This window comes from Phoxinus phoxinus (assembly GCF_949152265.1).
Source record: "Phoxinus phoxinus genome assembly, chromosome: 20".
In the NCBI taxonomy this organism is placed as follows: Eukaryota; Metazoa; Chordata; class Actinopteri; order Cypriniformes; family Leuciscidae; genus Phoxinus; species Phoxinus phoxinus.
In genome coordinates this window covers 24331421-24357804 of record NC_136895.1, presented here as the reverse complement: position 1 = coordinate 24357804, position 26384 = coordinate 24331421, and the positions used below count along the sequence as shown (strand labels likewise).

At 41.7% G+C, this 26384-nt stretch overlaps 1 protein-coding gene across 2 annotated transcripts in view; it reads right to left on the bottom strand.

Moving 5' to 3' along the window:
- asic1b (acid-sensing (proton-gated) ion channel 1b) overlaps positions 1-26384 on the bottom strand; it is a 190953-nt gene that overhangs the window by 163110 nt on the left and 1459 nt on the right. For both annotated transcript variants that reach the window (XM_079594243.1, XM_079594245.1), the window contains exon 2: positions 1884-2079. In XM_079594243.1, the coding sequence (XP_079450369.1) occupies positions 1884-2079 (196 nt within the window). The remainder of the gene's footprint in view (positions 1-1883; positions 2080-26384) is intronic.

Sequence of the window (26384 nt, the reverse complement as noted above, 5' to 3'; positions counted from 1 at the left end):
CAAAACAAACGGGCATTTCACCAAATCCATTCAAAACATAGTCGATAGATCTCAGAGTTAAAGGGATAGTTCACCCAAAAATGAATATTATCCCATAATTTACTCACCCTCAAGCCATCCTAGGTGTATATGACTTTCTTCTTTCAGTCGAACACAATCTGAATTATATAAGTAAAAATATCCTGGCTGGATGACTCCAGGGGTTAATAAAGGCCTTTTGAAGCAAAGCGATGCATTTTTATAAGAAAAATATCCATTACAACTTTATAAATTGTAATCACTTGATTCCGGTAACAGCCGTACGCAAGACTAGTTGCGGCGAAAGAGTGACAGAGCAAAACAAAACACCGGTCACAAATTAGAAGTCATGTGTCCACCGCGTTTTTGGCCAGCTGAAAACGCTAGACGCTCTGCTGAAAACGCCTAGCTATGGGCGCTTGAGAGCGTTTTGGCAGCGCAGAATTTTTTTCAGTTGAGACGCTTTGCTTGTTATGATACGGAATATCCGCGAAAGTGTTACTAGTATCTAATTTCACACATATTTTGTTTCTGTGTTGATTCTATATTAAAATGTTGATACAATGTAATCTGGCTCTTGTTTTAAATTATTTTTCTTCAACTCTCGGCGACCAGTAAAAAAAGCCGTTTTGACAATGTCTGTACGTGGAAAACTCAAAGGAAAAATGTCTCCATTTTAAGCATGTTGTTGTCATGTAAACGTACCCTAAATCAAGGAGGAACTTGAGTTTGTTGCCCGGCCATATTAGTTTGAACCGCGTGAGGCATCTACTCTCACCTAAGCTTACGCTACTCCTACATCCTATGTCATGCATCAGGTCAGAGGTCACTCTTTCCGGTAACTCGCATACCACCGTTACTGGAAACCAGTGATTACAGTTATAAATATGGATATTTTTCTTTAAAAAACGCATGGATTCGCTTCAGAAGGCCTTTATTAACCCCCTGGAGCCATATGGATTACTTTTATGATGGATGGATGCGCTTTATATGCTATTATAAAGCTTGGAAGAGACAGGATATTTTATTATACAATTCTGATTGTTTTGGACTGAAAAAAGAAAGTCATATACACCTAGGATGGCTTGAGGGTGAGTAAATGATGGGCTAATTCTCATTTTTGGGTGAACTATCCCTTTAAATTGAGCGAACTACGCTAAGTTGGTAAATTTCCACTACTCGATTAAAGCTCAGATGTTGAGAGACAAAATAATCAAACACTAATTTGAATCATAATATCGTTTAGATCTTTTTCAGCACTTGGAAATGTCAGTGTTCATCTCTCGTCAGCGTAACATTAACATAAAGAGAATTATATAAAGGCTCTTTCAAATAGATCAACAATAGTGGATCAATGTGCTACAAAATATATTGCACTTTACAGGTGCAAAGACAAATACTCGTGCTCTTCAAGTAAAAAAAAATAAAAATATGACAAAAAGCTTTTCCCTCTACGGATGTTATCAATCACATACAGCAAGATGATGAATAAACCCATTCCAGAAACCTTATCCTAGAATCACCAGGGGAATAAAGGAATCTTTTAAGTGAGGCCTCTTCACGGTATTATCAGAGGATCAGATCGATACGACCCCACGGGTAAAAATAATCTCTCGCCATCTCACCAGGCAGCAAAGCTCGCTTCAGTACGGCTGTACAAGCTCAACGCGTGACCTAAAGATGACAAGTCCACTTTGCTCTGGAACACTTTGGCAATAAAGCCTTTGGTGTATAAGATACATGATGGAGGACAAAATGCAAAGTACCTAGAAAACACATAAATACAATTTTCCCATCAATCCAGTCTCCACCGATCGGATTTCGTCCTTCAGAACACCTGAAACAGAGATTGCGTTCATGCTCACCACTGTGAAGTCATCGGCGCTGCATTCGGCTCCTCTGAAGTAGCAGGACAGGAGCATTTCCTTAATGTCGTGGCCCGTTCGATCGTAGAACTCGCGCATGTTGAAGGGACGAGGCTTGAAGCTGGAGAAGTCCGCCTTATCTTTCAGGGTCATCATGACGCTCTCCTCCACCATGTGTGTATCCCGGATCTCATACCTGATAAGATAAGACGTTTCAATCAGAAAATCTTGTTGAGTTAAGTGCATTGAATGCTCAATGGCAATGGCTTTAGAAAAAAGTACCATGGTATTACAATGGTAAAGCAATGATGGTGTATAGCACTCCTACTTTCCTGCCCTTAACCGTGATGAAAAGAGGCTGAAAAAATAAAAAAATAAAAAAGTTAAAACTGCTGACAGACCTTTTCTTAAAGGGTAAGTTCGGTATTTTACACTTAAAGCCCTGTTTACAGATCGTATCTGATGAAATAGAACGGTTAAGATTAAAATTTGGACACATGCTGCTGTCGCGAGAATTTTAGTTTTATTTAGCGTTTGTGGACCTATTTTGCCAAACGCGTCACACCCAGATTCTTCCGTTGAGAGCTTGAATAATAGACACCAGTTGGTGGCGATAATGCACCTTTGCCGATTGCAAGCAAACCGCTGGCATTTCATTTAATACACAGAAGAAGCAGAAGAAGAAGCGGCGGAGGAATATCGTACCTCACACAGCACATTCAATACAATTAATGGAGTTGGACAAAAACTACAATAAAACCTGTTGGAATGCATCTTTTTCAGCGATTTTTGAGTGCACACACCAGTGAACACCCCTGACCACTCGGTGAGTTTCACGTCTTTGTAAACGAAAGTTTAATGTGTTTTAGGAAGGAATCTGCCAGTGCACATAGACAACCATTGTGGGGGTGGGGGGGGGAAAGCTAAATAAAACTAAAATTCTCGGGACAGGAGCATGTGTCCAAATTTTAATCTTAACCGTTATATTTCATCAGATACGATCTGTAAACAGGGCTTTAAGTGTAAAATACCGAACTTACCCTTTAAAAACTTCCAGAACTGACAGAGCGTGATGAGAATCAGAAAAAATAAGGGGGTTTTCTCTAATGCAAAATGTATTAAAGTTAACACATATGCAGGACTTAGTTTAATTTACGTTTGTTTTAAAATATATGCAGCTGTAGTGTGAATAGTTACATGTCACTGTAAGTTTCTGGCCACGTATTCAGCGTTTGACAATGAATTTGTATCAATAATTTAAATAGCGATTGATATATTTTGAATGACTAACGTACATTACATAAGCATACAGAGCTAGCAAAATATCATCTTATTGTTTTCAAAAAAATGTACATCCTGACAATTACAATGCAGTCTTGAAAGGACATGGTATTATTTACAGCACTAAAATCTCCTTAGATAACAACAACATACTTACGTGAGTTTTTAAACCGTGAGGAGAATGTTTAATTCGAAGAGCACTACAAATGGCATTTTCAACATCTGATACATCGACGTGTCACGAGAAAGATATTACCACCAGACTACAAGAAGTTTGGGTAAAATAATCGCGGTGAAGAGGAGTCTCGACCCTCTCGGGTGTTGTTAATTTACCTCAGGAGTGGTTGCTAGGCAGTTATCGATGAACGAAAGGATGTTACGCATGCGCACTACAGTCAACAAAATGAAACTGAAGCAACTTTTTATTTCCAAGTCACATAAAAAAAAATATTCAATATTTGTTTCGTCCTAAATTTTGTTTAAAACAAGTGTCCTGCTCGCCATACTATGGTAGCTTGTTTTCACCACAGAATAAATAAAAAAAATGTAAAAGATAATTGCGTCTTTACACAATTATTTTGTTCTCAGAATTGTGAGATATAAAATCGTAATTGCGTAGCCTGGGAAAACCCAGACCACTTCCGGCAAATTTAGATTTGCTCTGCAAGTGGGTCTGGCAAAGAGCCCATTGAAACCCATTTCCAATCCGCCGAAATCGCGGCACCAATCAGAAACGTTTTACACGATGACGACAGAGCAGAGACGGTGACGCAGATTTTGTACATTACAGACATGGATGCCGCCGTGGAACATCACAACATCACTCGTTCGAATCAGCTATCGCGTCTGTTTCAAGCGATTTAAAATGGTCATTTTCGTTAACACAAACAGAGAATTGCTGAGAGTCTCGAGATGTTTCTCCGTCGCTCTGCATACGTCATGTCATTCATCGCTCTGATTGGTTTTAGATCTTTCCGACGTCCGTTGGTGACGCCCCTGTGGAAATGAATTGTCTATGGAGCTTTGCCAGACCCTTACTCAGTTACAACTGAGAGGGTCTGGGTTTTCCCAGGCTAGTAATTGCGAGCTATAATTTCAGAATTGCACGACATAAAGTCAGAATTTGACAAATTGAGAGGTAAACTTGCAATTCAGATTTTTTTTTCTCTCTCACAATTTCGTTTTTATAACTTTTTTAATCATTTATCACAATTCTGAGAGAGAAAAAAAATCAGAATTGTGAGATAAAAAGTCACATTTATAGTTTTTTTTTTTCTGTGGCGGAAACAAGCTTCCATCCCAAACACTGCATTATCACAGTCTGCAGTATCATTGCTGTTTCCTCAAAGAGCAGCATCGCTAACGTCCTCTCACTAATACTGAGAGTAACCTTGTGATATGAATTAAAAGACACAAATAGCTATTGCACTGAAAATCAGTTAACTGACAAGCAACATTATATTCGAAAAGTAATATTTTGACTGAATTGAATACACCAAGTAAAACATATGCTACTTTTACTTTAAGCCATTGAAACATGTAACTACAGTATACGGTCTTCCTTGACAGCAAACACAAGTGCATGCATCTAAAAACAGCCGTTGGAAGGAGCAGGTTTCATTTCCTTCAGACCTTCTGTTGCTCTTTCCTCGAACCTCTCGCCACAAAGACGAGCTGTCAGGCAGGTTTCCTCTCGCTGCTGGAGCACAAAGTAAAAGATTAATGGAGGTGGTGAGACAGAAGGACAGACGGGCTCCAGAGAGACAGGCATGACAGCACACACACAGCGAGTGTCCCCGTCTCACTCCCAGGCCATTATCCTTTTAGTCCGTGCCGCTGTCAGTTCAGTGAGCTCTGAGTCCGCACTGACCACCAGGACAAGAGCACTTGACGGGCTTCCATTGTAGGCCTGCCGTGCTCACAGACCTCAGACGGGTGCATATTTGTTTTACAGTCACATTATGGTTATATACATTTTAAAGTGGCAAATGTCCAATTTGTACATAAATTAGAGTCTCAAGTGTTGGATGTTGCTGAAGGTTAACCTATACGCAATAGCAGTGGCCGATATACCGGTAGACACGATTAACCGGTAGAGATTCTGGACTATCGTCTCTATCGCGGTTACGCTCATGTGACGTTGCAGTGCAGTCACGAAATTTTATCGTTTGCATGCATTTTTAAGAGTTGCGATTTAAAAAAAAACAAGTGATTTTCAAACGTTGAAGTGCAATAAGCAGCGAAGGAGAACTAATTTCAGTATATGCGTTCTCTGAGAAACTGACTGCTTTTTGCCAAAGTGACCATCTTTGCAAGTAAACACAAGTTGAGAAAGAAAACGCACGAGTATATTGGATCTGTGCAGTCGGTCTTAAAGTGACAGTACCCAAATTTACCAAAAAAAAAAAAAAAAACAGCTCTTGACTGAATCACTTGTAACTTTAATAAGAATACATGTATATTTTATTACGCAGTATAGACTATGCATTTTTTAAACATTTAATTACTTTATATATGTTATGTAGTATTTCTAGTGCTTGAAGTTTTTCAAGTCTATTTCATTTGTGTCTTTGTTCAATTGTAGTTTGTTTTCTTTGCTCTTTTTTTAATCACCGTTTCATTTAAAATGGTTATACGAATTCTAATATTTCAATGGTATCAAAAATATTGATTTTAAAAACGTTATTTAAAGCAAAAATAACTATATTGTGATATATATCGTTATAAAATTACTCATATCGTGATATAAGATTTTGGTCATAACACCCACCCCTACGCTAGACCTATGGACTGGGTGAAAAAATGTTAAATAAATAAATCATAAAATTACAAATTAAGTGTTGAATAATACAATATAAATAATATTTATAATTACATAAATATAACAAAACAGTATAAAATAATAAATCAAATATATTATAATTATTCATATATTAATATTACGTATATTCATATTGTTATAATTATAGTTCAAAATATTAATTAATAATTAGCTCAATAATGAAATTAAGTTCACGGTTCTCAGATGTCAGTTAATGGTCACATGACATTCTCTTTTTTAGTAAGTGCATTATTTAGATTTTTTATTTTTTTATTTTTTTATATGATTTAAATACTTACTAGATTTTCATTAAACTCACAAACCTCTGCAGTTCCATCATGAACCCGTCTGGGAAACCCTGAGGTAATGTAATATTTAATGCACTTCATGTTGTTGATAATAAAGAACTGAATATATTTTCTTTCTCTTTGTACTTTTATATTAATATGGTACAAGATGTTCCTGTTCAAATCAATGTGATAAATTAGTTATAGGCCAAAAGTAATCTAAAAGTAATCAAAAAGTAGTTTGATTATATTACATTAATTGTAATGTACTGGGTTTAGTTACTAACTACAATTTTGTCATGTGAATTCATATTTTCATCGAATTCTTCCAAGAGCAAATGATCTGAGCTGATCTTCACATTAATGTTATACCTCTATACTCTGACAACAGTGTATATTTTTATTCCTCCTATAAGGACTTTAAGAAGAAACATCGGTGGCGTTTATATATAGTATAACTGAGAATGAAAAAAGTGCGACGACTAAAGAATTTCCACTAGGTTTGTGTGATGGGTTTAAAAAGTAATCTGAGGTGTTTGACATATATCATCACATCTTCAATGAGGATAACGCCGGCTAATCTCAACAACAAACATCTCATGCAGAGCTCCGGCAGCCTGAATTAAACACATTACAGACTTAAAGATCATGAAGCACAAGACAAATATTGCCATTTGATTCAACATCGCTCTATTAGCTCTATTATCGACTGGTTTTCTTGCTTTAAAACGAACATCACATTATAAAAAGCATTCAGATGTTTACCTGGTCTTCATTGCTATATTCTTGTTCTCACACAGCTTCACATGCACACAACTAAAGCATGACTCTACGAGAACATCTATTGTTTTCGTTGCAAGGCAGGGGCGTCACATGACCAAAGGAACTTCCTGTTGAGACCCCTGCTGTTAATCATCACAAGTCAGACAAATAGTGTCAATTAGCTGGGGAATTCATCAAGCTTGAAGTCGATCTCATTAGCTGGAATTTCATAAGTGGCTTGTTAATCTTCTCCTTCAAACCAAATCATTATAATTCCAATCTGACAGCCATATTTCAAATCAACACTAAACTTTGTTCACATGCCATTTTTAATTTAATAACTGCCACAGGTTATTTAACTAAACATATAGGAAATGGAATGTTGTTTAATTTTGATATAAAAATTACAAAGACAAACTTTTTTCCACATTTTTTCTTTAAAACATGTTTTTTTTTTTTTTGATGTTTTTTAACAGATCTGAACATATGAAATATCATTTAAACATTTAAAAATTCAAAATTATAAGATTAAAATGTCAAAATTATGACACAAAAAGTCAACATTATGGAGATTTAAAGGCCGAAATAAAAAATTGACTTAAGATGAAATTATGACATGAGATAAAAAGTCAAAATTATTACATATACATTTTTACTTTCTATGTCAGTTTTGACTTTATATATAATAATTATGATTTTCCAGAGCATTTTTCCCCTTATGTGACGGTAATGGGCTTCCATAAAAAATACTGTTAACAACCAGAAGAAAAAAAATATCCATGTTAATTTTGATTAAATTTTTTTTACAAAGACAAACTTTTTTCCAAATGTTTTCTTTAAAATAACGTTTGAAATAAAATAAAAAAACAGGTGAAACATTCACAATAAGACCAGAAACATATATTACCCAAGTAAATTGTGATTTTTTTTACTTTAAATTAGACATTAAAAACTCAAATTGAAAACGGTGTTTAACAACAACAACAAGTTCAGTCTGTTCAAAGCTATCATATATCCCATTGTACTTTTATGGTGCTTTCATGAAATTTGTAAATTTTGGTGGGGTAAAAAAAAATCACTGTGCAATTTTAAGAGCATTAGAAGAAAGATTGACACACAACCGTGACACGTTTTTCCCTCAGCTCACTACTTTCTCGCTCTCTCTCTGCGCTCGACAAAAGTGGCTAACAGCCAGAACTAAATAGAAAAACCTCCAACTGTTCCTCGGACATGATCCTGTGAGGATTTCCAGCTTCTCCCAGAAACACTGTTAGCACCTCACAAAACCAGGAGGATTTAGGTGATGACAGGTGGTCTGGTTCAGGTTAAGGTTAATATCATTATTATTTGCAGCAATATCCTCCGGTTTCTCAAGCGTAGGAGTGACCACTGCTAACCAGAGAACCTGCTAACCTCACCTTTTATATCTGGCTTTGCTAATAACATAAAGACAGCTCTGTTAGGTGGACCACAGCTCAAGGTTAACTCAATTTAAGACCACCGGCTTCACCATCTCTCCTTTGACGGCTGGATATTTTCAGACTCTAAGTAAGCACACATCGAGATCTGGCACAGATCCGCGGCCCGTGATTTATTCACCTTTAGAGAATATTGAATTTCGACCGGCAGCCTGTTACAGCTCTCTTATTGAAAGCCTGCTGGGAGCAGTTCGCGTAGCGCTCGTACGAGCGAGGCCTAAACCTGTGAGCGTGAGTAGAGCACTATTACGCTCTGTTAGACTCAAAATATGCTTATTTACAAAGCAGAGGGACACTAGAGTTCAAAATGAGTGTCTTTACGTCAACACTGATAGCTTAGCATGTAGTTATGATTCATTAGAAAGTCTTGAGGTCATCCAATGATTTATTTTCCAGTCAACTACTCAGTCTCCAACTCAATCGCTGGCAAGTGAAATTAACATTTTATTAGCCAATGGCTAATGATAGACATTATAGTCGCCTAGAATAAAAGTGTATTTGCATAAACGAGTAATTTACTCGCATAGTGGGTTGTGAAATATTACGTTTAAATACACAAATAATCCATTATCTTATCTATTTGACATTAGGGTTAAATGGTTTTACAGAGAAGATGTGGGATCTATTTTTTCACTCAATAAATCAAAATTATAAAAGGCAATTTCCACCATTTAAAAAATAATAATGCTCTGGTGAATCATAAGTGACATAAAATGTAAGTAAAAATGCAGGTAAATTTAAATTACATAAAAAAGTAAACATTATGACATTCTAAGTCATAATTAAGAGATGAAATGTTGAAATTATGACTTATGACTAATTATGACTAAGTCTAAAGATTAAAAATGTAAAAGTCTAAATGATAAGATTTTATCTGTTTTCATTTTTGACACTGAAAATTATGTCTTAAAGTCAAAATTAAGAGATAAACCGATTGTGAGATAAAAAGTTAATTATGAGATTAAAAAATATATTAAAAAAGCTGAAATTTTTACATAAACCAAATTATAAGATTAAAAAGTTGGAATTATGATCAAAAATCCTAATTATGAGTAAAAATTATGAGTTTTTTATTTTATTTTTTTATGCCATAATTATGATTTAACAGAGCATAATTTTGTTTGTGGCGGAAATGAGCTTCCCCCACCCCCTTTATCTATAAACTTTCAGAATATAGAAAACAACTAATATTTTGTGCATGAAAGTGCTGCTGAATGGGAGATTAATGACTCCCACATAAACACAAAGTAATAAATAACGTATTGTGATTGAAATCGTACTCGGTTACTAACGTAACCTCGGTTCTCTCTAGGAGAGGGAACGAGTACTGCGTCGAAAGAACGCTACGGGAAAGATATTTCTTTGTCGAGATTGAAGCCTAAAATTAATCCTTAATTTTGTAATATTGTAAAACGCTTTTCTGAAGCATAAAACCTAGGCGGAGCAATACAGCTCACCCATTGGCTGCTCTGCCAGAAAAGCACAGCCTATGCGAGGCCAGAGACGCTGACCAATGAGGACGCTTCGCACCCTTCTGCGTCACCTCCCGCCCAAACAGGCGTGGCCTAGGCCTATAAATACGAGCATAGCTGTCTAACACACTGATTTTCGTCAATGAAGCGACGCAGCGTGGGCACGCACGGCCATGAGACGCAGTACTCGTTCCCTCTCCTAGAGAGAACCGAGGTTACGTTAGTAACCGAGTACGTTCTCTTACGTAGAGTTCTCTCGTACTGCGTCGAAAGAACGCTACGGGAACCCTATGTAAACCGCCGTGCGTGCTCTTGGACCGACACAGACACCTAAGGGCGCGCGCGCCCTGGTATACAAGTGCCTACCCCAAGAAGTATAGGGAGAGCGGCTAAAATACCATCATCCCTTTATAGTAGTGCCTCTAAGGCACAATAGCATATATATGTAAATATAGATATATATGAGGGGTAATAGCATGCTCATGGGACACATTGTCAGTGAGTGATGCTTAAACATTGAAGTGACCTGGGCCGCAGCGCGGGGCAGGAACACTTATACATATTAAACATTGAAGTGACCTGGGCCGCAGCGCGGGGCAGGAACACTTATACATATTAAACATTGAAGTGACCTGGGCCGCAGCGCGGGGCAGGAACACTTATACATTGTCTTCTAGACCGAGAGCAGTTTAGCCTGCAACGCAGGAACCTCTAGGTTATAGAACCTAATAAATGTAGACGGGGAGGCCCAGCCTGCCGCCATACAGATATCTTGTAACGAGATTCCGCTATACCAAGCCCATGAAGAGGCCATGCCTCTCGTGGAATGTGCTCTGATGCCCAAAGGGCATTCCAAACCTCTAGATGCGTAGGCTAGCGCAATGGCGTCCACTACCCATCGAGACAGACTCTGTTTCGTTGCGGCTCGCCCTTTGGAGCGCCCGCTGAACGAAACAAAGAGCTGCTCCGTCTGTCGAAAAACAGCGGAGCGGGACACGTAAGCTCTTAATGCCCTGACCGGGCAAAGGGAGCTATTTCCGTCCTCTGAGGCCGGCAGGGCCGACAGGGAGATGACCTGAGCCCTGAACGGTGTGTTGAGGGACTTAGGCACGTACCCATGCTTCGGTTTCAATACGACTACAGAGTCGTTTGGCCCGAACTCCATACAAGAAGCTCTCACTGAGAGCGCTTGCAAGTCTCCCACACGCTTCACTGAAGCGAGAGCCAAAAGAAACACGGTCTTGAAAGACAGGTGTTTCATGTCAACTGAGTGAATAGGCTCGAAAGGGGCCCCTTTCATAGCGTTCAACACTGTAGAAAGGTCCCAAACGGGGACTGAAGGAGGCCTTGGAGGGTTTAACCTCCTGGCGCCTCTAAGGAAGCGGACCACCAGGTCGTTCCTGCCTAGTGAATGGCCAAGCGTTGGATTAACGAACGCTGATATGGCAGCCACATAGACTTTGAGCGTGGATGGGGTTCTTCCCTTATCCAATAGCTCTTGCAAGAAGGAGAGAATCTCCGGTTCTCCACACTGAAGTGGTGACAGACCTTGATCTGAACACCATCCAGAGAACACCGACCATTTGGAAGCGTAGAGTCGTCTAGTAGACGGAGCCCTAGCTTGTTCGATCGTGTCTAACACTCCTCTTGGGAGGTTAGCGGGTACCCGTTTATGGCCCATACGTGTAGGGACCAAAGCTCGGGGTGAGGATGCAGAATCGAGCCCTTGGCCTGTGAGAGGAGGTCTCTCCTCACTGGAATCGGCCACGGGGCAGTACTTTTCAGTCGCATCAAAGCTGGGAACCAGGTCTGATTCGTCCAGTATGGAGCAACCAGTAATACTGAGCATCCGCTCTCCTTGATACGCTCCAGCACTTGAGGCAGGAGTGAGACAGGAGGAAAAGCATAGAGCGGACGGCGGGGCCAGACTCTGGCCAGCGCGTTCGTGCTCTTCGAAAAGAATTCTGGGCAGTGAGCGTTTTCCTGGTTTGCAAACAGGTCTATTTCCGCTCTGCCGAACGTTTTCCACAGCAGACGCACTGTCTGTGTGTGTAGGGACCACTCTCCCGTAGGAACGTTGTTCCGTGAGAGTCTGTCCGGGCCTACGTTCAAGTGGCCTGGCACGTGCATTGCTCTTAACGAGCGCAGGTTGTGCTGGGCCCACACCAGTATGCGTTCCGCTAACCTGAATAGGTTCCGGGATCTCACGCCACCCTGGCGGTTTATGTAGGCTACTACCGACATGTTGTCCGAGCGGACCAGGACGTGGTGTCCTTTTATCCGGGGACAGAAGCGCCTCAGCGCAAAGTCCACCGCCATCATTTCCAGGCAGTTTATGTGCGGTAGTTTGGCCCGCTCTGCCCACTGGCCAAAGAGCGGTCTGCCGTCGAGCAGTGCTCCCCAGCCTGAGGTGGACGCGTCCGTGGACACCACCTTCAGGCTCGAGGAAGTCCCCAGGCTTACACCTGACCGGTACCAGTCTGACGCTCTCCATGGTGTCAGGGCTGAAATGCATTCCTGAGTGACCTTGAGGCGATAACGACCGTGTAACCATGCTCGGCGCGGTACGCGCGCTCTCAACCAGAACTGTAGTGGGCGCATGCGCAGCAGGCCCAACTGCAGCACTGTTGAGGCTGAGGCCATGAGGCCCAGCATCTTCTGAAATCTCCTGAGTGGCACTATGTGGCCGCTGCGGAAGGATTTCGCCATTTGCAGGGTATTTCGCCTGCGCTGTGATGACAACTGTGCTGTCATAGACAGTGAGTTCAGATCCAGTCCTAAAAAGGAGATCCTTTGACTGGGAAACAGTGAACTTTTCTCCCAATTGACTCTCAGACCTAAGCACTCGAGGTGATCGAGTATTAGTGCCTTGTGGTGAGCGAGTTCTGACGGCGATTGAGCCAGAATTAGCCAATCGTCCAAATAGTTCAGAATTCGAACGCCTCGGAGTCTCAGGGGTGCCAGCGCCGCGTCCATGCACACTGTAAATGTACGAGGTGCTAGAGACAGGCCGAATGGCAGGACTGTGTACTGATATGCCCGGCCCTCGAAGGCGAATCTCAAAAATCGCCTGTGACGTGACGCAATTTGTATGTGAAAATACGCGTCTTTCAGATCTATCGCCATAAACCAGTCTCCTCGGCGAATTTGCGCGAGGATTCTTCTGGTCGTGAGCATTCTGAACTTCCGCTTTGTTAGCGTTTTGTTCAGACGCCTTAGATCTAAAATGGGTCTGAGACCCCCGTCTTTCTTCGGTACCAGGAAATATCTGCTGTACAGACCCCCTTCGCTCTGAGCTTGAGATAAAGGCTCTATGGCCCCTTTGCTCAATAGCTTCGCTATTTCGGCTCGAAGTAGATGTGCTACTTCTGTTTTTACCGTGGTTTCGACTTTTCCCGTGAAACGGGGAGGGCGTCGATGAAACTGTAGCGAATAGCCTCTTTTTATAGTCTCTAGCACCCATTCTGAGACCCCGGGAAGTCTTTCCCATGCATCTGCACGTGTGACTAGGGGTTGAATGTAATCTGGGCCCTGGTCGCGAAATGGCGGCGACACGAGAGCAACCGTGTGCTGTAACATGGACGCCGTGGCGTCTGAGGCGGGGGACATGTTTAACACAGTATGCGTCCCGCGCGCGCTCGACTCTCTGAGTTGAGAGAGAGCACGCGGGGCGAGCCCTACGGGGCTCGTTATGTTTGTGAATAAACGTGGGCGCTTGGTAGCGGGCACATTTATAACACCGGGGACACTGTGTTTGTGAACTGACTGACCGTTCGTTAGTTTCGTTTTTACAGAAACCGCGGAACGTGCAGTGTGTAGTGGTTGTGGGCACTGGACAGTGGGCACGCTCACTACATGTAAAGCACAATCGGCATGAGCCGATTTTATGTGTGCAAACCCTGTGCTGAACGGGGCTGTGCTTGTGTGAATGAATGGGCACTGGGTGGGCATTGCAGTTACACACATTACACCATCGGCCTTGGCCGGAACACCAGAAATTAAACTCTTTTTTAGATTTATCTGGGTCGCCGTGAAAACGGCGTTTGTGTGCAGGCAAACGGGCTTTACGGCCGGTTTGTTGGCTGCTAAATACACTGGTACAAACACGGAACTTAGGGCTGTACAAGCGAAAATCTTGGGTGGAAGTCCGGCCGCAGCGGGACCCGAACACCGTCTTTTTCCTAGCAGGGCTAGGATGGCGCCGAGGCCTCGGGCTTGAGTGAAATCTTGGGCCGAGGACCACGCGGTGGCGGGCGGCGTCCGGCGGAGCGAGACCGTGGTCTCTCTCGGGCCTGTTGCTGCTGGGCCGGTGCGGCGGGCGCGGGGCGCTGCTGAGTTCGGGCAGGCGGCTGTTTAGGGCGGCCTGTTGCGGAACTGGAGCGCTTTGGCAGGAAATGTCTCATGGCCTGCGAAGTCTTCTGTACCTCGGCGAATCGGTCCGCGAAGTCCTTCACGGAGGACCCGAAGAGGCCAGTCGGTGAAACGGGGGCGTCGAGGAACGCAGAGCGCTCCGACTCCGCCATTTCAGAGAGAGTCAGCCATAAATGTCTCTCGGAAACAGTAGCTGAGGCCATAATCCTGCCGATGGCGTGTGCGGCGGACTTTGTAGCGCGAAGAGCTAGGTCTGTGGCGCTACGTAAGTCCGGAACACTGATCGCGCCCGGGCCTTCCTCGTCTAGCTTGCAGAGGAGGTTGGCCTGGTGGATTTGAAGCACCGCCATGTTGTGTAGCGCCGATGCAGCTTGTCCGGCGGCGGAATACACGCGGCCGTTCAGAGCTGACGATGTGCGGCAAGCTTTGGATGGTAGGACTCCCTTAGCCCGCCGTCCAGCAGAGGGTGGGCAAAGGTGAGTCGCTACAGCCTCCTCGACCGGAGGGAGAGCGTGGTAGCCTCTGTCTCGAGCACCGTCCACTACGGAGAATGCTGGCGAGGCAGAAGTACGCACTCTGGCTGAAAAAGGCGCCTTCCATGATTTCGCTACCTCTTCATGAAGCTCAGGAAGAAACGGTGCGTGTCTGGAGGGGGGCGCAGCGCGGTCTCCAGAGAGGAAGCGGCCATCCAGCCGGTTGAGTGCAGGTTGCTCGGGCGTCGACCAATCGAGGCCGAGGCTCGACACGGCCTGTGTGAGCAGACGCATCAGTTCTGCCTCGATGCTGATCTTCCCTCCTCTGCGTTCCGGAACAGCGGGGGAGGGGAGGTCCACGGAGCTCGCCCAACCCTCGCTCTCCGAAGCGAGAAGCGAACAGCTGTCATCATCCCCCTCTGATACAGCTTGCTGGTCGTCCTCCATAACGGACAAAGCGGCGGGCTGCGGCTGTTGTCCGTCGGTGAGCGACTCAAACGAAACGTTGAGAGGAGCTAGCGGCGGTGGCGGCGGCGAGCTCCTCGTGGAGGGAGGTTCCGGGACCCGCTGAGCGCGGCGCTTCTTACGGCGCGGCGCTACAGGGGGCGGTTGAGCAGCTTCGGCGAAAGATGCAAGGCGAGTCCGCAGAGTCGCGATTGGCATCATGTCGCAGTGATGGCAGCCGCCATCACCGAGAGCGATAGCTGCATGTTCCTCGCCCAAGCAGGAAACACACAGTTCGTGGTGGTCCCCGTCGATGAGCGCGGCTCGGCAGGAGCCGCAGGAAAGGCGAGACATCTTTAAAAAGACACTCGTTGCTCTTTTGTGAGGAAAAATGTGTGACGCGGTAGGCGAACACACACACAAAACACACACAAAACTGAAAAGGATATTCCACGCCGGAGAAGCGCAGCAGGGAACGGCGGCTGAAGGCGGCGAAGGCGGCGGCTTCAGAAAAGGGCTCGTCCTGCTGAAGTGCTTGTTCCAAACGGCTGTGGCGGCTCGAATCAATCCAGCAATGCGTGCAGCTTCGTTGAATTTAAGAAAATCAGTGTGTTAGACAGCTATGCTCGTATTTATAGGCCTAGGCCACGCCTGTTTGGGCGGGAGGTGACGCAGAAGGGCGCGAAGCGTCCTCATTGGTCAGCGTCTCTGGCCTCGCATAGGCTGTGCTTTTCTGGCAGAGCAGCCAATGGGTGAGCTGTATTGCTCCGCCTAGGTTGTATGCTTCAGAAAAGCGTTTTACAATATTACAAAATTAAGGATTAATTTTAGGCTTCAATCTCGACAAAGAAATATCTTTCCCGTAGCGTTCTTTCGACGCAGTACGAGAGAACTCTACGTAAGAGAACTACAGATGCGATCAGATAAGGTGTAATAAAAGAATGCTTAAATGTGTATTTTGGATGTTTTCTTCACTTATCTGAAAGAAGACATGTTATTAGAGGCAAAATATGATATAATTCATAATAGCCCAAAATATCAAATTTCACCAGTGCATCAAAACACCATAGTTTTGCTTGTAGTGTCTTAATAAAAGTCACTGAGAGAAGGTTCAAGACTACATCCATGGTCACATGGTTCTTCGAGGCTCCTGCACCTTCCCCTGATCTTGCTAACTTGCTAACTTCATTCAGACTCACGTCTTGATGACGCCATCAGGAAGCGGATGCCGCCAGAAATTCGACCAACTAAGTTAAGAGGGTGCTGTGTCTACTCCCTCGGCAGCTGTTCTGCGTGTGTGTGTGTGTGTGTAAAGTTTTAATGTTGTCCTGCCAGAACCCCCTGAAGTAATCAGCATGAAGCTCTGTAAGTGGGGTTGGGAAAGGCGCAACTGGATTATAGGCCATAAGCACTTTAATTTTCCAAAGATGGTATAACAAACGACAGAGCAACTTCCTCATCGCTCTCACAGTGCCGCGGATGCTCAGAATAAACGGTAGTTTTCCTCTAGCAGACTTACGGGAGATTACGGGAGAGGTGACACGGCTTGATTAAACGTCACGCCGCAACAAATGCTCCGTTATTGCGCATTAACTCTGAGAATGAACCGTTTGGGAAGTCTCGAAAGTCTTCCAAGAGATTTAAAGTGAACAGCGGCCAACAATGTGGTTATTTTATCAACATGTTTTAAATAAACCGAGAAGAGATTTCTCCCATTATGCAGTTTGGCTGCGCATTATAGCGGTAAACACATGCGGCGCATGCAAACACTGTATCCGCACAAACAATTAGGATCTGCTTTTACAAAAAAGCCATGCATTTCCAGGCTGATGTATGCTAGTCAGGGATAGTTTTTAAAAAAACTGTGCTTTTTTGGGTCCCATGTTGGTTTTGGACCCCATTGACTTTCATTGTACAGACAATATATATATATATATATATATATCTTCGATGGTTTTACTCAGGATCTTTGTTGTCTTTCTTGACTTTGTTCATTGCTGATGTTTGAAGTTATATAGTCAAGTCAAGTAATTTATAGAGCGCTTTTAACAATATGTATTGTGTTCTGGCCGTTCATTTGCATGACAACAGTGTTTGGCGGCTCGAGAAATTTAATTTTTTTACAAAACTTTATCATCTCCGTCTAAACTTCATGTGTTTAGTTTATAGTATTTGAATAAATATGTGCACAGGTGCGTACTCTTTCTTTACATATTGACATCACCAAATTACTTATCTGGCCTGCATATTAACAGAATTTGTATATAGAGAAAATGAATATTAGGTTTGCTTGTTTAGCTGCTATAGTCTGCTGGGAAACAAACACACCATCATACCGAGGACTAGTATCCAAAACACAGCATACTTGGTTAGTTTTCATGCAGCTTAACTCTGAAACCATACAGTCTGTCAACAAACAACCCTTTAGTCGTGAAACCGTCCTTCCGCCGGCTCTCTTTAGCTCTCCCAGCATTAAAGTTGCTGTCTCCAAGCTGTGAAGTGGCACAAAGCATCACAGCATTTCCCCGACGCAAAGGCGTGAAATGACAGGGAGCCGGTGAGCATAGCTGGGCCTGTATATCAACAGTGAACCGGCGTGGTTTCACAAACAGTGCTAATTACATGGGGATAAATCCTTGTTTATCACATGGCTTATGAGACACGAGTTAATTGCTTCCGCTTGTCAGCCCTCCAATCCCTCTGAAGCCCCTCGGCTCCTGGTCGCTACGCCTCGTCTCTTACCGCAGCAGACACACGACCAGTTTCTCGCCGCATGGCAACAGGAAGTTACACGGAGCACACTGCAAACACACCGAATGGTTGTTTGAAATGCCAGAGGTCTGCAACCAATCAGACAACACGTATTTGCATATTTAAAATATGACTAAAATAATATTGACTAATTACATTCTAGGGGAAAGTTTCTCAGAAAAGTAGTCACTCTAAGAATTAAGTGTTTCATAAAGGGGTTTTCACAGCGATGCCATATAGAAGAACCATTTTTGGTTCCTCAAAGAACCTTTCTGTCAAAAGAAGAAGAAAAAACTTAGTGTGAGAACATTTTAGAAATCTAAAGAATCTTCTTCCGCTATAAAGAACCATTTGTGTAACGATATTTGCAAACATGTGTAGAGTGCAGCAATGGATACTAAACTACAACCAGAAGTAGTTGCAACTGCAATTTTTTGCTACGCCATCTTGTCTTGTTATTTCGCACGTTGCAAATAAAATTCGCAATTACAATGCAAAACAAACATTTATGAAATGATAACTGAAAGAGCATCAACAACAAATGTAACTTACATAATGTGATGTGCATAATGTGATGCGTAAACTAAATAGTTAGCGTAAAATAATGAAGGGCGGGACTCGATTTCATCTGGAATTTGATTGGATCGTGAACGGTGGCTGTTGATATGATTGGTTAATAACATTTGTCCCGCCCAATTGGCCTCGATTATGCCTAATGAAGTAGGCGAATAAATTGATAATTTTTTTTGATTATATATATTTATATCATGCTAATAATTTAGAGAAATGTGCATATCAAATATGATACAGTAGGCTTTATAGAGTTAAGTAAACAGGAAACATTCACAGTTCAATTCAACAACCACTCTTAGAAAAAGGTTTATTGGGGTTCTAAACTCAACTTTAAAGGGGTTGTTGATTATGATTTCACTTTTCTACCTTAGTGTGTAATGTTGCTGTTTGAGCATAAACAACATCTGCAAAGTTACAACGCTCAAAAGTTCAAAGCAAAAGGAGATATTTTATTTTCAATAAATTGTTTTTTAAGGACTACAACAAACGGCTGGTGGGGACTACATGACATTCCTCCCGGGTTAGTGACATCACCAACCCTAGAATTTACATAAACCCCGCCCCCTGAACACGATATATAGATTATCAAAACAGAATATGCTAATCAATGACTAGAAGATAACTAAACGTCAGCTAGATAAATTCATCAACTAACCATTCAGAAATGACCAGTTGCTTCTACATGTTGCCACTTCTTGAGTCTCTCCATCATTGACTCCGGTTTGAAACATAAAAGGCTAAACGTTTTAGAAATTTTCAGTGCATGTCTGTGTGAGGTAAAAGGACACAAGCGGTTGTAGCTCCGCCCCCTGTACTGGGAGCAGCAGCTCATTTGCATTTAAAGGAACACACACAAAACAGTGTGTTTTTTGCTCATCCTCAAAAAGTGACAACTTTAACATGCTATATAAAAATATCTGTGGGGTATTTTGAGCTAAAACTTCACATATACACTCTGGCGATATCAAATACATATTTTACATCTTGTGAAAAGGGCATTATACCACCCCTTTAAAGAAATCTTTATGCGTTCTATAACCAGAAATGTCTTAAGCATAATACTTTCATGTTTAAAATGTTATTTCAATTTTTGTTTTTAGTGAAAAAGTATATTAATGAGATGCTTAATTAAAAACACGTAATTAAAACGAATGAATTAACACTAAATAATTGAAACTATATTCCAAGATGTGAACCCATAAAAGGTTATATATATGATGCGTCTGAAGGAACCCTTAAATGATCTTAATAGAACCTTAAGAGAATCTTCTAAGAGTGTAGAAATACAACTGTGTTAGCATGTTAAAAACAATGTGGACAAGAAGATTTCAGGTGATGTTCTGGAAAGCCCTCAGCAGTGTGTAATGTGAGAACATGCTGACGGGCGAGGGTCGCGCTCGCGATTCTTGTGCTGGAAAATTGAGATTGTTCTAGTGACATTCTAATATGTTGTACAGCGGTTCTCTCTTACTGAGCCTCAGGCAAAACAGAACGCTGGATCGATAGGCCAAAAATATCCTGCCAGCGCAGTATACGGGGAATTGCTTTTTTTCCCCCGGTGAAGTCGAATTATGTGCATAGATGTGTTTGTGGGAATGTGTTCGGGTGGACGTGTTCACGTCACGCGGATCTTTGGCCGCACTGATGCAAAGCTGCAAAGGCATTGTGTAACAGCTCAGACTGATGGAGGGAATCGAACAGTGTCCTGCTGTTGTCCATCAGTTCTGAGACATCCACAGAAGAAGAAGAAGTGAGAAATGGATGCTGATGGTATGAAAACAGACTTCACATCTCATGGTCCTGTTTCCCTGGATTTCCATGCCTTTAATTCTGTTGCTATCTTGATTTGCCCTGTGGTTTTGACCTTCTGCCTGTTATTTGGATTATGATTATGGATAACCCTAATAAAGCTGTGTTTGGATCAACCTGTGATTCAGTTTGTAACATTAACAGCAAATTAAAATGTGTGGTGGCCAATCAGATGGCTCTACCACTGCAATAGAGTTCTTATTCTTGTAGCTGGATATAAACACGTCAACAGTTTTACTGACTTTATCTAACTTGTTCAGTCACCTGAACAAACTGTTGCTCTGTCATCATGGCAGTTGTTGAGCTGAAAAAGAAAACCGGCAGAAGAAGTTGTTTATGCTAATGTCGCGTCCCTTGTGGCGGCACTGAAAACGCACTCGAGTTGGGTTACAAATTGCATTTTAATAAATTTCAAAACACAACATGACGTGCATTTGAGCTAGCGTAGCTAAAAGCCTTTGCGCTCACTTACTTGTATGGAGAATTATTAGGGTCTTAAAGACCCCAGACTTTCTCTCAAGCTTGAACATGCAATCTGTCCTCTTTTTGTCTCTGCACGCTCCAAGTCATTTCACATATTCTCTTTCCCTTTTATACGCAGAACTTTTCAATATTCAAAGCTGCTCCATCAAGGCCGCTGGCATTAAGCATTCACCTGTTAAATATATTCCGCTCGGCATGTGGCAAGAATAGAACTGATTTAGCAATAAAATTAGCGGAAATTTACATAGGTGGAAGTTAATTGTGTGTCAGCAAACAATTAAATAAATAAATTGAAATGCTGGGTGTCCTCACCACAAAGACACGTCTGAAACAGAGACAAAATCTGAAAGAAACGCAGATCAAATGATTTCATCTCAGCCTTATGAAGATGACACAGATCCAACGTTCTTTGAAGGGGAGTCAGCGTCTTTAAAAGATCTTAAAATGAGATGAGAATAGAACTGATGAGAATTAGATGATCCAAATGTCACTCACTGAAATCCAGATTCTTCCACGTCGCGTGTCAACTACAACACTGCACTGTAGAAAGTGTACAGTTTCTACTATTTTAAAAAATATATAGCATGCAGTATATAGACAAATGTTTCAAATTATGATAATCACAGTGATCACATGACCTCACTACACTGCACTACTTAATAATAAATACAGCATCACTATTACCGTCATTACTGTCGAAGATAAGAAAACTGCAGAATCTAATTCTACGTTAAGATTTTATCAACAAAAAACTCCAAACAAACTGATAATCAACATGAACAACCAGGTAAAAGCGACGAGAACAGACAATAAACTGAAACACAGAGCTTAAATACACAAACAAATCAATGAAATGAAGCCAGGTTCACATAAAAAACAAATAATAATAATTCATTATATTTATATAGCGCTTTTCTCGACACTCAAAAAGCGCTTTACATAGAAGGGGGAATCTCCTCAACCACCACCAATGTGCAGCATCCACCTGGAATATGGCGACGGCAGCCATATTGCGCCAGAACGCCCACCACACACCAGCTTACTGGTGGAGAAGAGACAGAGTGATGAAGCCAATTAGCATATATGTATATATGGGGATGATTAGGAGGCCATGATGGACAGAGGCCACTGGGCAAATTTGGCCAGGATGCCGGGGTTACACCCCTACTATTTCGAAAGACATCCTGGGATTTTTTGTGACCACCGAGACCTCGGTTTAACGTCTCATCCGAAGGACGGCGCTCTTTGACAGTATAGTGTCCCCGTCACTGCACTGGGGTGTTAGGACCCACACAGACCACAGGGTGAGCGCCCCCTGCTGGCCTCACTAACACCTCTTCCAGCAGCAACCAGGTTTTCCCAGAAGGTCTCCCATCCAGGTACTAACCAGGCTCAGCCCTGCTTAGCTTCAGTGGGCAACCAGTCTTGGGCTACAGGGCGATGTGGCTGCTGGTTATGAACGACAAACACAGGAAACTGAACTAAAACGTGTCGAATCTATTCAAAACATAAACAAACAAACACAGATTACCCGTAACAATTACTGGAATTCATTCTCATGGTTGTTTTTCTAAAAATACTTTCACCAAGCAGGCAATTAAAAAGGGTTGGGGGGGGGGGGGGGGGTGCAAATGACAGATACAGATACTGTACTCTTATATAAAGCGTATCTGCAATCATTAACATACAACGCTGCTCAGATGTGACAGACTACGATAAGCTCAGGGCATATTAAATTTAAGAGCATCACTTTTGCTATGCTTGTGAATGTGAAGTGATCGTCAGTGAACCTTCTCTAATAGACTCAATGGAGCTGTGATGACATCTGCTAATGAATCCCAGAGAGAATAAAGCAGGAAAGTTTTGCCTGTCACGCCACAATAACTATCGGCCTGAGCTGTCACTGCATCTTACTCGAGGCCACATCAAGAGCAGTGTTAGATCTTCAAACAACAGCAATGAATACTGCAGCTTAGGCTGGTTGCATCCCAATTTGCATACTTGAGAGCAAAAATACATACTTTACAAGTAACAAGAACATATGTTTTGAGCATGTAATGTACTGGGAGATTCTGCGACGCCGTTACATTAGCTGCAAGACTTGACATTAACACCCGCCAAATGTGGGTGGATTTCAGCAGTGGCGTATCACTCAGTCACTCCCACTAGCCACTTTAGCCGGTTGAATTGGATATATAATAGTCTTTTAAAAAGGCATTTGAAACAATAAACTAAGTGCAATGAATGTACATATCGATACTGAAATATCTGTAATTTTTCCCGACACTCATTGATTTTTCCGCAGAATCAGATTCACGATACCAGCTGCGCTTTCTCGCGCTCTCATCTCTCCGAGAGCGAGTGACACACAAACCCTCCTCTCCTCACTCACTCGTTTCATTTGCTCCGGATGAATATTGTTGGTGTTACAGGGCTTGAATTTCGGGTATTGCGCATTATTTGACTCATTCCCACATATTTTGCGCTCACATCTAAAGTGCGTGCACATAAAGCCGCCTCTCAGTACTAAATTGAGTTATTTTTGGTTGCTTATTGCGCTTAAACAGTCAAATACACGCCAAAAATTGTCAAAATGCCATAGTAAGTATTCACGTAAACACAGTCAGTAATGTTTAAAGTAAACTAGTGTTGTCAAAAGTACCGACTTCGCGACCAAGTCGGTACTGAACTTTTTAAATTGTGATGCTTTGAGCGGAATCATAAACACCTCTGATTGGCCATTGTGTTCCCGCGCTCATCGGATATGTCTGTGATTGGCTACAATGATCATCGCACGGGAGCGTTTGAGAGCTTCAACACGATCACTTTATTATTAACCCGGTTCTGGTCATTTTATGGTAATTTACTGGGATTAATATGTGAAAGGGGCTACTGATACTTGATACCACTTACCGCATTTGGTTTGCGTTTGCATGCAAGCATTAGAATCAATCTAGCTAAATTCACTGCCTTAAAATTCATTTTTATCTTGCTTTCAGGATATATACTTTACATTCTTCACCAATTGACTGCAACCTAAAAAGCAAGTAGCAAAAGCAGTTCACAATCTAGTGTACTCTCAACGCTCTATACTGTATTCAATGTACTGTGATTTGGATTTCACTTACTCTAATTTTGCATACAGTTTTTGAAAGAATAGTATGCAAATTGGTCATTAAGTAACATTGTTGTCTGTGTTTGTAAGTGAGGAGTTAGTAGTGGAAACTTTGCATAGATGCTCTCACAGTTCCCATGGCGATTTGGTTCCCAATTGGTTGCTATGTGCCATCTGTAGTCACATTTCCTCAGCGATGCCTTTGTAGAGGAAAAGATGTGAATGACTGACTGATGTGCTTCAAATTTTTTATTCAATGCCATATAACTCACTCAACTAACACTGCAATCGTTTCAGGACAGAAAAATCACAACTGAGACCTTTCAGATGTTTCTCTTGGAGTGAGGTTAAATGCTTGGAGTGAGAGCAACTGGAGATGTTTGCTGAAATCCCCTAGCTTATGTTTCTCCTGAGAAAAAGATCTCACTATGTGTCTCCACAAAACATCTCAACAACTGTGCCTAAATGACCAATACACCAAAATCTGCACTCAAAATCAGAAACTTGTGCTCACTCCCTAAACTTGGCTTATTTTAGACCTCTAAATATTAACAGACCAAACCAAAATCTCAAAGGACAGGTATGTTGTTTCAATCGGGCATTGACATGCAAGTTGTTTATTCAAGGATAAACATCACAGCAGAAAGCCTTCAAATGCAATATACGTCCAAAACGTAATCTAGCAAAGCGAATATTAGTCGAGCGTGACTTTTCAACGAAAATCTAAACCTGGCATCAATTATTCATTCCATCCAAATGTGTTGTTATTGAAAAGCGATCAGACAGATTCTACTGCCAATAGAGACACTGATGTGTTCAATGAGTTCTGGATGGGCTCCGACCGCAGTCCTGAGAGAAGAATCCAAACTCTGAGCAGAACTTCTGCTTCTCTAATGGATGCACATTCGCCACAAGCACAACACATGGTGTTATCAGTTACATCGAATCAATGATGATTCACTTGTTCAGCCCTTGCCGGGGCTTTCAACACCTAAGGGGATGAAAACATTTTTCAAGTCAACGCTCTAACTCTCCTCTCATTTTCAACGAGGCAGAATGTTCACAGCTTACATTTTTAACTCACATTAAAGCTAAAATACAGATTCAGAGTGATAACAGTTAACTCTAAAACACAACAGTCAGTCTTTAGAAAATCATACTGACTTAAACCTTGAGATAAAACAGAAATCATTTGTCTCTGTCAACCAACAAAGGACATTTTCATATTCAAAATATAACCTTTAACCTTTCACAAAGCCATCATCCTCAGAAAATCAGCTAAAAAAAAGATAAACAAAGGATAAACTGCTTTTTCTCAGACTTTCTATAAGTGTCCTATAAGAGTTGAGACAAACCTTATAAATGTGATGAAACCACAATCCTAGTTCACAAATATACAAATTCCTTAAACTTTGCATCATATCTATGAATAATAATGTTCAAAATATGACATTTAACCACTTAAAAGTAATGTTAGCAGGTCCTTAAACTTACACTGTCTCGGTCCTCATTAATCCAATAGAAAAGTTAAGAAAAAGCTCAAATAAAGAACTAAACTGTTAATTGAAAAATGCTATGATCATGCGTGCAATGTTCTGTTGGAATTAGCATATGAACTTATTGGTAAAAATTGTTAACATGTTTTCTGAATTGAATTTTGAAACTTGGGGCACGTTTACATGACAACAAAGTACTAAAAACGGAAAAGTTTTTCCTTTGCGTTTTTCGCGCACAGACAGCAATGTTGTCAAAACGATCGCTGTTCACAAGGATCCGCGAAAATAAAATTTAAACACTGTATTATTCACGCCAGGCCAGTAGTTGGCGATGTCACTTTGTGAAACGGACCTACACTCTAAAAAAGGCTGGGTTGTTTTAACCTAATGTTGGGTCAAATGTGGACAAACCCAAACTTTGGATCAAAAATGCTATTTAAAAATGTAACCCAATGGCTGGGTTTGTCCATATTTGACCCAAAATTGGGTTAAAACAACCCAGCATTTTTTAGAGTGTATAGACTGAACACATGTGCATGACCATTTTCACAAATTAGTGACAAACAAACAAACAAAATGGCAGCAGCAACAAATTAAAAAAAAAAATCTGACCTTTCACTATACCAAATGTTGCTTGGAGCACTTTTTTAGTTTTTCAATATTGTTCTAAAAATATATCTGAGGTACTGTAGCTATGAATAGCACACGTACGTCTGCAAGATGTCTAAAGATCACTTGATCTGGAAAGCATCTACTGTTGCCTAACATCTGATAGTCAAATGCCAGTTTTACATACATTCTAAATCATAAACATCTTGAAGACATTTTCTAAACGTCTATTTGACATCTGACAGGAAACGTCCTAAAGACAGATGAGCACACTCT